Raw genomic sequence first — 13,264 nt, 5'->3', positions numbered from 1 at the left:
AGAACCTGTTTCACCACGCTAAATTGGCAAAACAGGTGAAATAATGGCACATACAGCCCTGTTAATACATCTTCCCCTATAATGTCTTATGCCACTATAAGTAATTATAATTATCAGGTCTAAAAACTGAAAATAAATGGGCCACATAGTTTTTAAAAAGCTTATTTCTTAAATATGTCCATGTCTGAATATATCTTTGGGCTACCAATATATATGTATGATATTAGGATGATATCATCTTCACTGACACAGTGAACTGAGCAGAAAAGCAAGCTGCACTCAACTATATAGAGTAAAACAGGTGTTTAATTATATGTGTGGAATTATTTACTGTATGAGGTTAAAGCTGCAACTAAGTACCTCGTAATATTCATTATTGCCTTTTATTTTTATGATTCCCCCAATGTACCTAGGATTCCACAGCTGTCTTTAGTGTTTATTACTATACAATCCAGACAGTACACAAAAAATATTCTTACAGGATGTATGTAATGACTCCAACTGACCACATGTCAACTTCCGGACCGTAAGGAGAACCATACAGAATTTCTGGTGCTGAAATAAGAATTGAATGTAATGACTTGTAAATTATTTATTTTCTTTCCAAGAGTAACAATTTGAAATCATTTCTGAAGATTGCAGGTAATATACATAATGTAGCTAATATTTTAATAAAAAAAAGTGTGATCAAGATCATTTAGAATTATCTTAGAGTATTTGATCCTGGTCTAGTAATAAATGCCCACAATTTATGTCCCTCTTTGCAGCTTGCAGGGCCGCATGTTGGTGCCTGCATAGTATTTTCCATATTTTTTTTCCTGGAGCAGGCATGATATTGCCTCCTGGATTTTGACCACGTCCCATCAGTACCCAGGCCCTGCAGGTGTCTCAGCAGCCCTAGTTGCTGTGACCAGCCATGCCTGCTGAGCATGGCAGCTGCTGGAAAATTACCTTTCAGCCGAAAGACATTTCTGCCATGAACACATCAGTGACTGTGTTAGGGAAAGCCCAGCCTGGCATGGATGCTTCTAATGTGGCCACTCCAGGCAAGTACTTAAATGTGAATATAAATATCAAAGTTCTACTTTACCGATAATAATTCTGTATTAATCACTTAAATCATGAATAGACATTGACAGATACATATAACCACGTGTACAATAGGTACTCTACTTACCACAGTAGCCTGGTGTTCCACATACAGTCTTCATGGCTACCTGGTCATCAACAATTTTGGATAAGCCAAAGTCCGCTTTATCAATAAATAATAAAAATAATAATAGTTGATTCATGTACAACAGAAAAAATGCTGCTCAGTAATAATAATTATAACTGTAACTTTCAGGACAAGTGGTGATCTCTAACTTGACAACAGTTATACGGCCTACACACATGCCGATATTAAGGCATTTTCTAAGCGATTTTGCTTAGTTTTGCAAAGTCGCTTAGCAAATGCCCTCACATCGGTGTATGTGTGGGGGCTGTATCTGCATCGGCGCGCGTCCCCGCGCGTCTTTATCGGTGGCCGAGATTGACGGACAGTGTCCATCAATCTCGGCATCGGCAGTGTTCTCCCACCGGAGAACACTGGTGCTGTCCGCTCGCTTAGCACACAGAGCTGACAGCTCGCTCTGTGTGTGGGCTGTCAGCTCTGTGTGCTAGGCGATAGCGGCGCAGCACAGCCCGACATAGCGCAGCTAGGTAGCCCTGCACACATCGGCATGTGTGTAGGGCCCATTAGACCATTCTACATCTTACACTTAATATATGTTTTGTACTATTTGTAGGAAGATAAAGCAGGAATTATACTTAATGTACAGAATATTACTCTCATTTAGCTATTTATTTATTTATTAACCGTTTCTTTCTAATAAAATTATAAAGGTTATTACTAGTCGTGTACTACAAATCTAAACTAAAACCATTGCAACAAGCAGCAATTGATGGCTAATGGTTACATGAGTGTGGATATATATCATGGTAACCATGTTGCTAAGTATATAATAAATGGACAAATAAATGGAAATACCAGCGCATACATATGATATATATAATCTATGACATTCAGTCCCCATTGGCAGAACATCCGACTACCTAGGGTGGACAGATGCTAGAGGCACCAAACTGATATTTTATTTTGCCCACCCCAACTGGAAAAAGATCTGACCCCTCACCCTGCATAGTAGAGCAAGCAAGGATGTGAGCTCCGCACAGAGTCTACCTACACCTCAAGTTCCGCTCTAGGGTGAGCGAACACTTGTTGTGGAGGGTGTGGCCAGAGTAGCCTGAACCAACAATAATGAACTGAAGCCCTTATCGGGGTCAGTGTTCAAGTTGGTGGTGCTCCCAAGAGTCCGAATATAACAAGACAATTGGTTTGGAGAAAAAGAGGACTCTTTTTTTGGGGGCACTCTTGTAGTTTTAATGATAGAATAGTTAATTAAAAAGTAACTTTTATTCAATTAAAGTTAAAAAATGTAACAAGGGTTGACAAACATACATAAATAAACAAGAATTCACTTGATGAAACGATGTGTTCTATAAAAATTCTGCTGATGTTAAGGGGGTAAGGTATCACAATTGTACTTCCCCTCTCAGCAAGGAAGATGTATGCAGAGGTGGAATTCCTCTAATTAACAGAGATTTGATACAATTTTAGCAAAGAAAATAATATATACTAGATTTGCATCTCTTTTTGCTAGCTTCAATAGGGTGATTGAAACAGTATCTCTGCCTGGGTTCTAAAGAATAGAGACATTGTTGCTACACATACGTAAGTAACTTTTTCTCACACCAGTTTTTCTAAGACAGATTGTAGATTTGAAAATATGCAAAAGAGAGTTTGAGAAAATTGCAGTGCTGTCCAACCCTCCACAAAGCAAAAGGTAACAAAACCTAAAGATGACAAATTTCATGCATGGACTCCACCAATCAAATACAGAAAGAGGGAGAGGGAAGGAAACTCTCCTTATGCTTGTTGGCTGGATCGCACATCCATGCCCTGGGTAGATCCCCCCCTGGGTTTGTGGTCAAAGTGTATTCTGTATCATGTGTCAGCATGAAATAGTGATATGCCTTAAAAACTCATCACCAGATATTCTGCTGTCTCTAATCTTGTAGAACGCTACAGCGGACTCAAGAGGAGAGATATCTGGTGTGATTAAGGTCGGAATTGGATAGTAAAGGTACACTGCTTTCAGTTTTTCCAGGACCTGTGGGACCTGTTGCTGTGGAGTATTGCAGGGCAACCGCAGAGTCCGTACTGGCTGATGAGAGAGTGTATGAGTTGGCCAAGTAGGTATATTGGCGCTAGGTGTATACACAGCGGATATTGGCATGCAATCTCACAATCTTGGTCAGTATTTTATAGAGGGGAGTTTCCTCTGGATTTACAGAGAATCAATGTTCTCCTCACCCTGCATTCCCAGAAGAGTGGACAGATCTCTTGCATCACGTCCACTTCCTAAAATGGGAGGATACAGGGAATTGTGGTGCCGCATGGAGGGGCGGAACTAAATGGTGCAAAATGGCACAATTTAGCTCTGTGTCCTTCCCAAGGACCCGTGATTTGAGGCATTGTGATGTAATGGGGGTGGCACCTGTGCCCCCATCAGACAGGGCTAGAGTAACAATGGGGTGTATGGAGCTGCAGCTCCAGACCTACACAATAAATAGAGGGGGTGTGGTATGATTACCGGTCAGTAGGGATCCCGACAGTCATTATCACGACGTTGGGATCCCGACTGCCTGGTCTCAGACAGCGTGGCCAGCGCAACAAAGGCCCTTGCGGGCTCCCTGCACTCGCCACGCTGTGGGCACGGTGGCAAGCTAAGCACGCCACCTATTCTATTCTCCCTCTATGGGGGTCATGGACCCCCACGAGGGAAAATAGCCGACGGCCGTCAGGAACCTGGCCGTCGGTGTTTTAACAGTCGGGATCCCGACGTCGGGTTAATGACTGTCGGGATCCCGACTGTCAGGACCCCGTCCGGCACCCAAATAGAGGCCCACCATCATGACAGAATGATCACCAGACAGACACCAGCTGGCCACATTTATAAAATTTTGTATTTTTCTATATTTAAAGAGACATTGGTGCTTATTGCGTCTGGGATCTACCTGCCTACATGGTATTGGCCTCACTTCCTCCGCGTCTATTATGAAAAGTCCCATAAAGCCCTTAATCTGGCCTGTAAATCCCTTATTCTGCCCCTGCCTCAGAGAATGCTTCTAATGAAGGATTATGGCCAGCCCGAACCTGTGTAAACCATGCACTGTGGAAGAATGCAGATTTGTGTAGACCCATTTCTATACCTAGCCAGCAACATCTAAAGTCATTTCCTATTTTATATTGTTATGCTAAAATACATGTTTTCTTTGCTGAAATGTAATTGAATTATTTATTTTATATTAAATTAATTTAATATAATTTTATTTTGTATGATGTAACTGCGCATTTCCGAATGTTTACATCTAGTTATCTAAGGATATTACTGTAATTAACATACAGCTTTGAGGGAAAGTGTATTTTTTCATGTTTCCATAGACCAAATTCGTTTTTTAGAACATATTGCCAGATTGATCATTTTAAGTAGTTCCAGCTGGGCTCACACATGCACCCTCAGTACTAAGATCATCTTGGTGATGACTGAACCTGAGGGCCGAATTCGGGCCCATTCCGATGGTGGGGGGTCGGCTTCGGCGAGTTTCACAGTGGCCCAGCTGCTTGCTCCAGAGGGGGTGGGGGGGTTGGGGGTGGACACCAGACTGGAGCACGGGAAAACCTAGTGTTTTATGGGCATCCCCATGAAAATGCTGGCGGTTCCCCTGGGAATGCAGGTGGGCCAATGCCTGCTCAGGGTGGGTGGCAGACATCACATGACGTCAGCGCCTGCCACTTTTTCAGTGAACAGCGGCAAAAATAAGCATCAGTTTTCATTGACTTTTGTTTCCGAAGGGGAAAGAAATCATTCGATGGTCACTGACCATCAAATGATTTCTCTTCCCTTTGGCCACATGCGAGGGGATATGTTTTCGGACACATCCCCTCACATGGAGGTGTCACACCTACAGTAGCAGCAATAGTACTACTATGGTAATGAGGCCTCCTGCTGCATTACTAATCTGATACTAATACAACCAGTATTGAATCTTTGTCTGCACCATTGGGCGGCTGCGTGAATCATAGGGTCGGCCACCACAAGTTATACCTAGAGGTCAGGAAATTTACATCCTCTTCCATCCTGGCCTCGTCCCTACCTGCAGAGCTGACCCTAGCCAATTTGATGGCCTAGGCAAAATTTTGGCTGGTGTCCCCCAAGCAATGCAGCTAGTTCCACCTCTGACCCAGCATCAATCAACCAGCTGTGTAATATCATTATGGGTCACTACACGCTGTGACCCATATTCACATTTCACAGCAGGTAGTGGCCTGTATTCACATTACACAGCAAGCAGTGACCCATATTCACATTTCAAACACGTAGTGACTCATAGTCACATTACACAGCACGTACTGTATACGTATTTTAGTAATACCCCTTACACATTATGCCACACACCATAATGCCCCTTACATGTTATACCAAACACCATGCTGCTCATTATACAATATGCCACACATGGTTATTGCCCATTACTCATTAGGCCATACATGTGTCCATTACACGTTATTCCACACACCATAATGCCCCTTACACATTATGCCACATTGTAATGTCCACTGCACAAAAGCCAGACAATGCAATGCCCCTTACACAATATAGAAAATACCGTAATGCCCATTACACATTATTCCACATACGTTAAGGCCCCTTACGCATTATACCACACATTGCAATGCCCATAATGCATTATTCCACACACTGTAATGCCTCTTACCTTATCATAATGCAAATAGTGACAGAAAACAGGAGGGTGACATTTGGGATAGAACATAGAGGAGGGTGACACAATGGCTGTGGTAGAAGACAGAGGGGGTGTCAAACAGTGACAGAGGATAGAGGGGGTGCCACACAGTGGCAGAAGACAGAAAGGGGTGTGTGACACAATGGCTGGGACAGAACACAGAGTGGGTGTGACAACATTTGGAACAAAACAGAGGGGGTGTCAAACAGTGAAAGAACACCGTCAGGTTCATGCAGGGAGGTGACAATATATGCAACAGAACACAAAGGGGGGGGGGGTGTCACACAGAGGTGGCATTTGGGACAGAACACAGAAAGGGTGACACAATGGGTGGACAGAACACAGAGGGGGGGGGGGGGTGACAACATTTGGTATGGAACACAGAAAGGGTGTCACACAAGGGGCATCCCACCCTATGTCTGCCAGGCAGATTTTTGAATGTCTTCACCTGAGGCTGTGTATAATAGGAGCATCCTTATTCGCTGTGATTCCTGCAGCCTAAGGGGGCGGAGCTTGCTGCAATCGCTGGAGGAGTGTGTTTGGGGGGGGGGGGGGCGGGCTAGGGATGGCCATCGTTGCCATTGCCATCAATGGCAATTCTGCAACTGCCCATCGATATTTTTACATATCGGTCATCCATTTTGTATCATTGATTGGCCTGTAGGCCAATCAAAACACAGGGACGGGGCTTCGCGAGTGTCGGGGGAGCAGAGCTATGCTCCGTGTCCCGGCACTTTGAAAAAAAAATAAAAAAATAAATCATTTTGCTGTTCCATCGATGGAGGGAAACCATCTGGTTCTCCCCCATCGATGGCAAAAGTTTTCGACATCGGCCATGAACCATCGATGATTTTGAATCATGGATGGTCAATGGCCATCCCTAAGGGGGGGCAGTCAATTATGTGACAGACTCTGCCGACAGCAGCATCCTGGCGCTTCCCTGCAGACCGATCGGGGTTTGCGGGACCTGGTCCGACTCCCATACCCCAGCGGTTGCTGCTGAAGACACTTACTCGCATCTCGCAAGAGTGACTGCAAAGCTCCGCAGTGGTGGACAGCTGACTGCTGCAGCACACAAAGCACAGCTCACTCCACTGGCAGCCTGCCCAGTGCACCTGCACCACCAGCTAAATATATATATTTTTAAAGTGTGTGTCCGGACTCAGGCCCGGCCCGGGTAAGCTGTACATGCTCCGCTCCCCCCCCCCCCTCTCTGCGGCATCACCTGCACCTGTAAGCCAGCGCCGGGCGGGTGGGTAAGCTGCTCAGTCAGCTCAGTGGCTGCCCCCCCCCCCACTGATCACCACTATAGAGGCCACCCCTAGGCGTAGGCCAATACCCTGGGCAATTACCTAGATGGCCTATGCCTAGGGCCGGCTCTGCCTACATGGCAATACACTTCCTGACCCCAAATGGTACCAAGCTGTCAATCAGTGACAGTCTGATGCCGTAGTGTGAACAATGTCACAGCCCCGGTACTGCACATGCACAGAATGGGTCCAGTACATGTGCAAAGTACTGAATATGTATCCCTGTTATCTGTAAGAAGTGATGGGATTGCTAATCAAGTCCCTTTACATTTCCTTTTAAGAGCCATGTTTACTGATGCACAAGTATGGTCCGCTGACCTGCTGAGTAGAGAGTCTGGGGAGGTATCCTACAGATCCCTCTCCTGGTACTTTTTGCAAAGTGTAGACCAAAGGCTAAAACGGATAATGCCTTCTGGGGATAGTGGGGCAGATATATGACCGGGCGATATGGGGGAGAAGGGGTATCAGCGCACGTTATGTGCACTGATACTGCTTTTCCCCCATATATTAAATTTGTACGAATCTGCATAATCTGTACTTGCATACTATCAGGCCTGGAGCATGCACATTACGAAAGTGTCCAAGAAACAGTCCACAGTGAGTATGGTATATTTAATGCTCTATTGCTCGCCGTCGCAGGTCACTATTCAAATGACCCCCCTGCATTCGCCATTTCCACCTCACTGGGTTTTTCCAGCAAGGTAGAAACGGTGAGTGCGGCTGTGAAAACGGTGAAGGTCCCCGCTATATGCAGTGGGCTCACTGCATTAGCGGCGATCCTCGCCTTTCGGGGGAATCCTCACCGTGCTCTGATGATGAGGATTCCCCCGGAAAATAAAATAGGGCGATCAGCCGGGGGGAGGGGGTTAGACGGGGAAGATGGCTTGTGTTTGGCGATCGCCAGCGGCATAGAATACCACCCACTGTGTTAACCTCAACATCAACAAATTTATAGATTATGGTCCACATGTAATAGCATCCGAGTTCAGCGGCCGTGTAGGGTGCCAGCCAAATTCGGATGTTTTTTTAAAAGGGCAATCATTTACAAGGCATGATTTTACCTTGTAAATGATTGCCCCTTTTAAAAAGTCTGAGTTCTGCCAGCAACCTGCACGACCACTTATCTTGGACGCTATTACATCCACATCCTTATTGTAGATTTATATTATATTTTAAACATGTGCTTTATTACATGCACTGATTTGTCTATTGACATCACATTACCAATTTTAAGAAGGGAATTTGAAGACATGTCCGCATAAAGAAGATTCTCTGGTTTCAAGTCTCGGTGAACGACCCTATTCGTATGTAAATACTAAAAATATAAAGAAAATATATTTGCTTTTTTCATCCATTATTGGTGTAAACGTTGAAATAACAATAACATTGTACGTACATTGGTATTTTAAGATCTCTCTGCTGCCATTGATACTTACTGTTCACCACCTTTTTCTGTTGCAAACTTTTAAAATTTAATAGGTGACAATTTTTTTTTTGCAATTTTTTATCGCAAAAACTGCCGTTTTCGTCCATTTTCCGAAAAAAAACGCATATTTTATAGGGTGCGATTTTCGGAAAAAATTGAATTTTTTCCCCGCTATTTCGCACATTTTAAAGGTGCGATTTTTCCTTAAACTAAAAATCGCATTCAGATGTTTTCCCATTAAAAAGTATACAAATCGGCTATTTAATGGGATGCGATTTTTAGTAAAGGTTACTAAAAATCTCAAAATAAATAGACCAGGTTCTGACTGGTGAGTTTGTCAGAAACATGTACAGATCATTGAGATCGGTACTTATGTAATATCTGGGCGCCCGATTTTTTCATTGAATCGCATCGCATGCAATATAGTGGCATACAATTCATGCGATGCAATTTTTCATTGTAAAGACCCGATTTTTAATTGTATAGTCACCCATGGGTGATGTCATACCCCCACTATCCAACTACGCATGGACTTTATATAGTGTGGCGAGCGCAGCGAGCCACCGAGCCCAAAGCGTGGCGAGCGGACGCAGAATACATGTAAAGTAATCCGCATCCCCTCGCCACGCTTCGGGCTCGCTGCGCTCACCACACTATATAAAATCACCTCCATGCGTAGTTGGATAGTGGGGGTATGAAATCACCCATGGTTGACTATACAATTAAAAATTAGATCTTTACAATGAAAAAAGGCATCGCATCGCATGCCTTAAGTAGTGGCATGCAATGAAAAAATCGGGCGCCCAGATAATACATAAGTACCTTTGAGATCTGTGCATGGTTCTGGTGTAAAAAAAGAGATAAAACAAAAAAGTGAAAAATAAAACTGAGTGGGGCATAACCAGCCCCGGGCTCAAAGAGCCGGTCCTGGTTCCACAAAATCACGGGGCAGAACAAATAGAGGTCCCCTGGACTTTACAAAACCAGCACCAGGCTCAAGGGCCGGTCCTGGTTCCCAAAATACGGGGGACAATTTGACTAGGGGTCCCCCGTATTTCAAGAACCAACACCGGGCCCAACCAGCCAGCAGGGTAATGCCACAGCCGGGGGGAGACTTTTTATACAAGTCCCCCCGGCCAAAGCATTCATCCCTCTGACCGGTCAGCATGGGCAGGGGTCCTGGGGAAGTGGGGACCCCCCCAAAGAAGGCCCCCCCTCCAGAACTTACCTGCCCATGCTGAAGCCCCTGGGCTGTCCTCGATGCCCCTGGGCAGTGGGCATCGAGCTGATTCTGTGTAAAAAGTAGATGAAAAACTATTCTCTTATACCGTGGAACTATGAGTCCCAGCAGGCCTCCCCCGCATGCTGGGACTTGGAGAACCACAAGTCCCAGCATGTGGGGCATTAAAGGGCCCGCTGGCACTTGTAGTTCGACAGTAAAATAAATAGTTAAATAAACACACTGACACCCATTAAAAATAAAACTTTATTACATCCAAAGCCCACACATCCTGATACTTACCTATCTTGAGCCCGTCGGTAGGTCCCTGGGTCCGGGGTTCAGTGCTCCTGGGTCCGGGGTCCGGTGCCTTGGTTCCTGGGTCCGGGGCTGCAGAGTCCGGGGCCTTGGTTCCGGGACTGGTCCGGGGTCTGGGGCTCCAGGGCTGAAGAGTCCGGGGTCCTAGATCCGAAGAAATCCATGGGGGACCTGTGGAAGGAAATCCAACTCGCCAAGCTCCCCCTGCGAAGATCTTCGTTCCGAAGTAGTTGTGAAGTTCTCCAGATCTTCTGCCAAATGCCTGTGATTCCTGCAGCTCCCTGCATCGGACTGAGGAGAGGCGCAGAGATGTTTCATCTTCCGCGCCTCTCCACCGAATGATTCTATTGGCCGCCCAGCGGCCAATCAGGAGCCGACTTTTAAAGGTACGATTTGGTGCGATTTTTTTGCAAGCCAAAAAATTGCACCCTATTACATTTCGCCCATTATATCTTCTCACACTCGGTGGGGTATACGGTCGGTTGATCGACCTAATGATGGTTGACATACTGCAAGTTCGACAAGTGTCTAGGATGACATGGCTCAAGGTCGACAGGTGTCTATGTCCACACATGCGTTAGGTTGACATGGTCTAGGTCGACAGTCAAAAGGTCAACATGGGGATTTTTCACAGTTTTTTGAGCCGACATGTGCCGACATGTGGTATTTCATGCCCTACCATCCAAAATAGTGTGCCGAGCGCAGCGAGATACCAAGCCTGAAGCATGGCAAGTGCAGCAAGCCATGCGAGGGGACGCTGTGCACTTTAAACATGTCGACCTTTTACATGTGTCGATCTTGTCCCATACTAACCGAAACACCTGTCGACCTTGTGCCATGTCGACCTAGACACCTGTCGACCTTGCAGTATGTCGACCTAATGACTGCCGACCATCATTAGGTCGACCCAATGATCCCAACCCCTCGGTGATGGGGCCTGTCTTTGGATGCTCCGAGCAGTATAGTGGTCCAGTGAAGGCAGCCCCATCATCCCACCCTGTGGGGGGCTCATTGATGACGACTCAATGCGGGGTGCGTATGTAAACCCAATGGTCTTTGAATCAGTCCCACTGCTTCCTATATTTGTTGATTACTAGAATGCAACAGGTATTGTATATAAGATATTATGATAGTCTCTTCTTTTTTAAACACTGTAGGTCTGGCAGGTGTTGTACAGTACTTGATTATAGATCTTGCATGTAATCATTTTTTATATATGTCACTAGACATTTAGGGGCAGATTTATTAAGCTTGGAGAAGAGATAAACTGGAGATAAAGAGGAGAAAACGTAAAAGGAGATAAAGCACCAGCCAATCAACTCCCAACTGTGTTTTTCAAACACAGCTGATTGGCTGGTGCTTTATCTCCTTTTACCTTTGCTCTGCTTTATGTCCAGTTTATCTCTTCTCCAAGCTTAATAAATCTGCCCCTAAATCACATCCCTATTAGCTGACTATGCCTGTATTTTTTTTTTTTTTTGCCACATCCATTTTTCCATTGCCACCCATTAGTAAAAAATCTGGGGTCTCTCTTAGCCTTATCCCATATTTGTCCAGCCTCATTTCAGCTATACTATAAAATCTGAGAAAAAATGCACTTACAATAAAGTACAATAAATTGCATGCCCTAATAATCTCAACTCACAGCAACGGCTTCCAGGATCTGCTGTACAACACAGGCTGCATCCCGCTCACTGTAGTATCCACGTTCTACTATCCTGGACAGGAAATATGTAAATCAGGAAACAAAACCTTTTTTTTTCTATACACTTTGAAAATTTGATATTTGATATTTTATTCATATCTAAGCAGAACAGATTGCCGTTAATAAAGATCTACAGATTACATAATACAGTATTTTATTAATCCATTTCACATTGTTTTCACATTTGCAGAAGTCTCACGTGTGTATGCTCCATAAGAGTTTCAGAGATATAACACTTAGGAACTTATTCTGGTTTACAATCACATGCAGCGCAGTGCCGCCGTTTCCCCAGGCAGCCGCATCACTGCCTTATTTCCCTGAGGACGCCCAGCATTTTCATGGGAACATACATGAAACGCTGGGCGTTCCCATGGGCATGTCTATCCGCCCCACAACCCCCGCCCACACTGTTGGGAGCAAATGGGACAGCAAACTTGCAGTTCGCTGTGCCCATTCACACCCGGCGTCTGCACATGCCCTCAAATGTGTATGCGCAGACACAAAAGATTGCTGCTCCGTACGACTTTGCAGGGGAGCGAGCCAACCAGAATAACTTCCTTTATATGATCTTAACAGTTCTATTTGGATCAATTACCTGTCAAACAGTTCTCCTCCTGTTACCAGCTCTAGAATCAGCACAATATCGGTGGTGGTCTCAAAGATATCTTTAAGTTTAATCTAAAACAAAAAAAATTACTTGCTTAGATTATTTTATTTTTTCTAAACTCTACAATTGGATAATTTTGAGGTAAGAAAAAAAGGAATGGGATCATTCGTCAGACTGCATTTAGGTCTACAGTCATTAGGTCGACCCCACTAGGTCGACTGGCAGGAAGGTCGACCTGACTTAAGGTCGACATGGGCCAAGGTCGACATGACTTAAGGTCGAATTTGCATAAAGGTCGACATGAGGAAGGTCGACTGGTCATAAGGTCGACATGGGTTTTTCACTGTTTTTTTATCCGAATGTCGACACAGTCGACATGGACACAGTTGGCAATGAGAATCGGACCCTCGCAACGCTCGCTTCGCTCGCAATGCTTCGGGCACGGTGCCTCGCTGCGCTCGGCATACTATTTTATTCTCCCACCACGCCCTAGTGGATGGTAGGGCATGAAATCATGAAATACCACCTGTCGGCACATGTCGGCTCAAAAAACAGTGAAAAACCCATGTCGACCTTATGACCAGTGGACCTTCCTTATGTCGACCTTTATGCAAATTCGACCTTAAGTCATGTCGACCTTGGCCCATGTCGACCTTAAGTCAGGTCGACCTTCCTGCCAGTCGACCTAGTGGGGTCGACCTAATGACTGTAGACCTAAGTTCATTCTAATAGATGACCGCATCCCGAAAAAAAATAGCCTTTCAATGCTAAG

The 13,264-nt window shown here is 45.0% G+C and overlaps 2 protein-coding genes across 2 annotated transcripts in view; one reads left to right on the top strand and one right to left on the bottom strand.

Moving 5' to 3' along the window:
* LOC146074562 (uncharacterized) overlaps positions 1 to 13,264 on the top strand; it is a 91,424-nt gene that overhangs the window by 25,044 nt on the left and 53,116 nt on the right. The window lies entirely within an intron of this gene.
* The window catches only part of LOC146074530 (calcium/calmodulin-dependent protein kinase type IV-like), a 55,604-nt gene that overhangs the window by 16,382 nt on the left and 25,958 nt on the right, over positions 1 to 13,264 (bottom strand). The window contains exons 5-9 of the mRNA XM_083182745.1: positions 12,481 to 12,563; positions 11,826 to 11,898; positions 8,442 to 8,532; positions 1,178 to 1,252; positions 480 to 555 (exon numbers count right to left, since the gene is read on the bottom strand). Of these exons, the coding sequence (XP_083038871.1) occupies positions 480 to 555; positions 1,178 to 1,252; positions 8,442 to 8,532; positions 11,826 to 11,898; positions 12,481 to 12,563 (398 nt within the window). The remainder of the gene's footprint in view (positions 1 to 479; positions 556 to 1,177; positions 1,253 to 8,441; positions 8,533 to 11,825; positions 11,899 to 12,480; positions 12,564 to 13,264) is intronic.

This window comes from Crinia signifera, chromosome 1 (genome assembly GCF_055691185.1).
Source record: "Crinia signifera chromosome 1, ASM5569118v1, whole genome shotgun sequence".
NCBI lineage: Eukaryota > Metazoa > Chordata > Amphibia > Anura > Myobatrachidae > Crinia > Crinia signifera.
The sequence above is the reverse complement of the archived record's forward strand: the minus strand, read 5'-3'. Positions and strand labels throughout refer to the sequence as shown.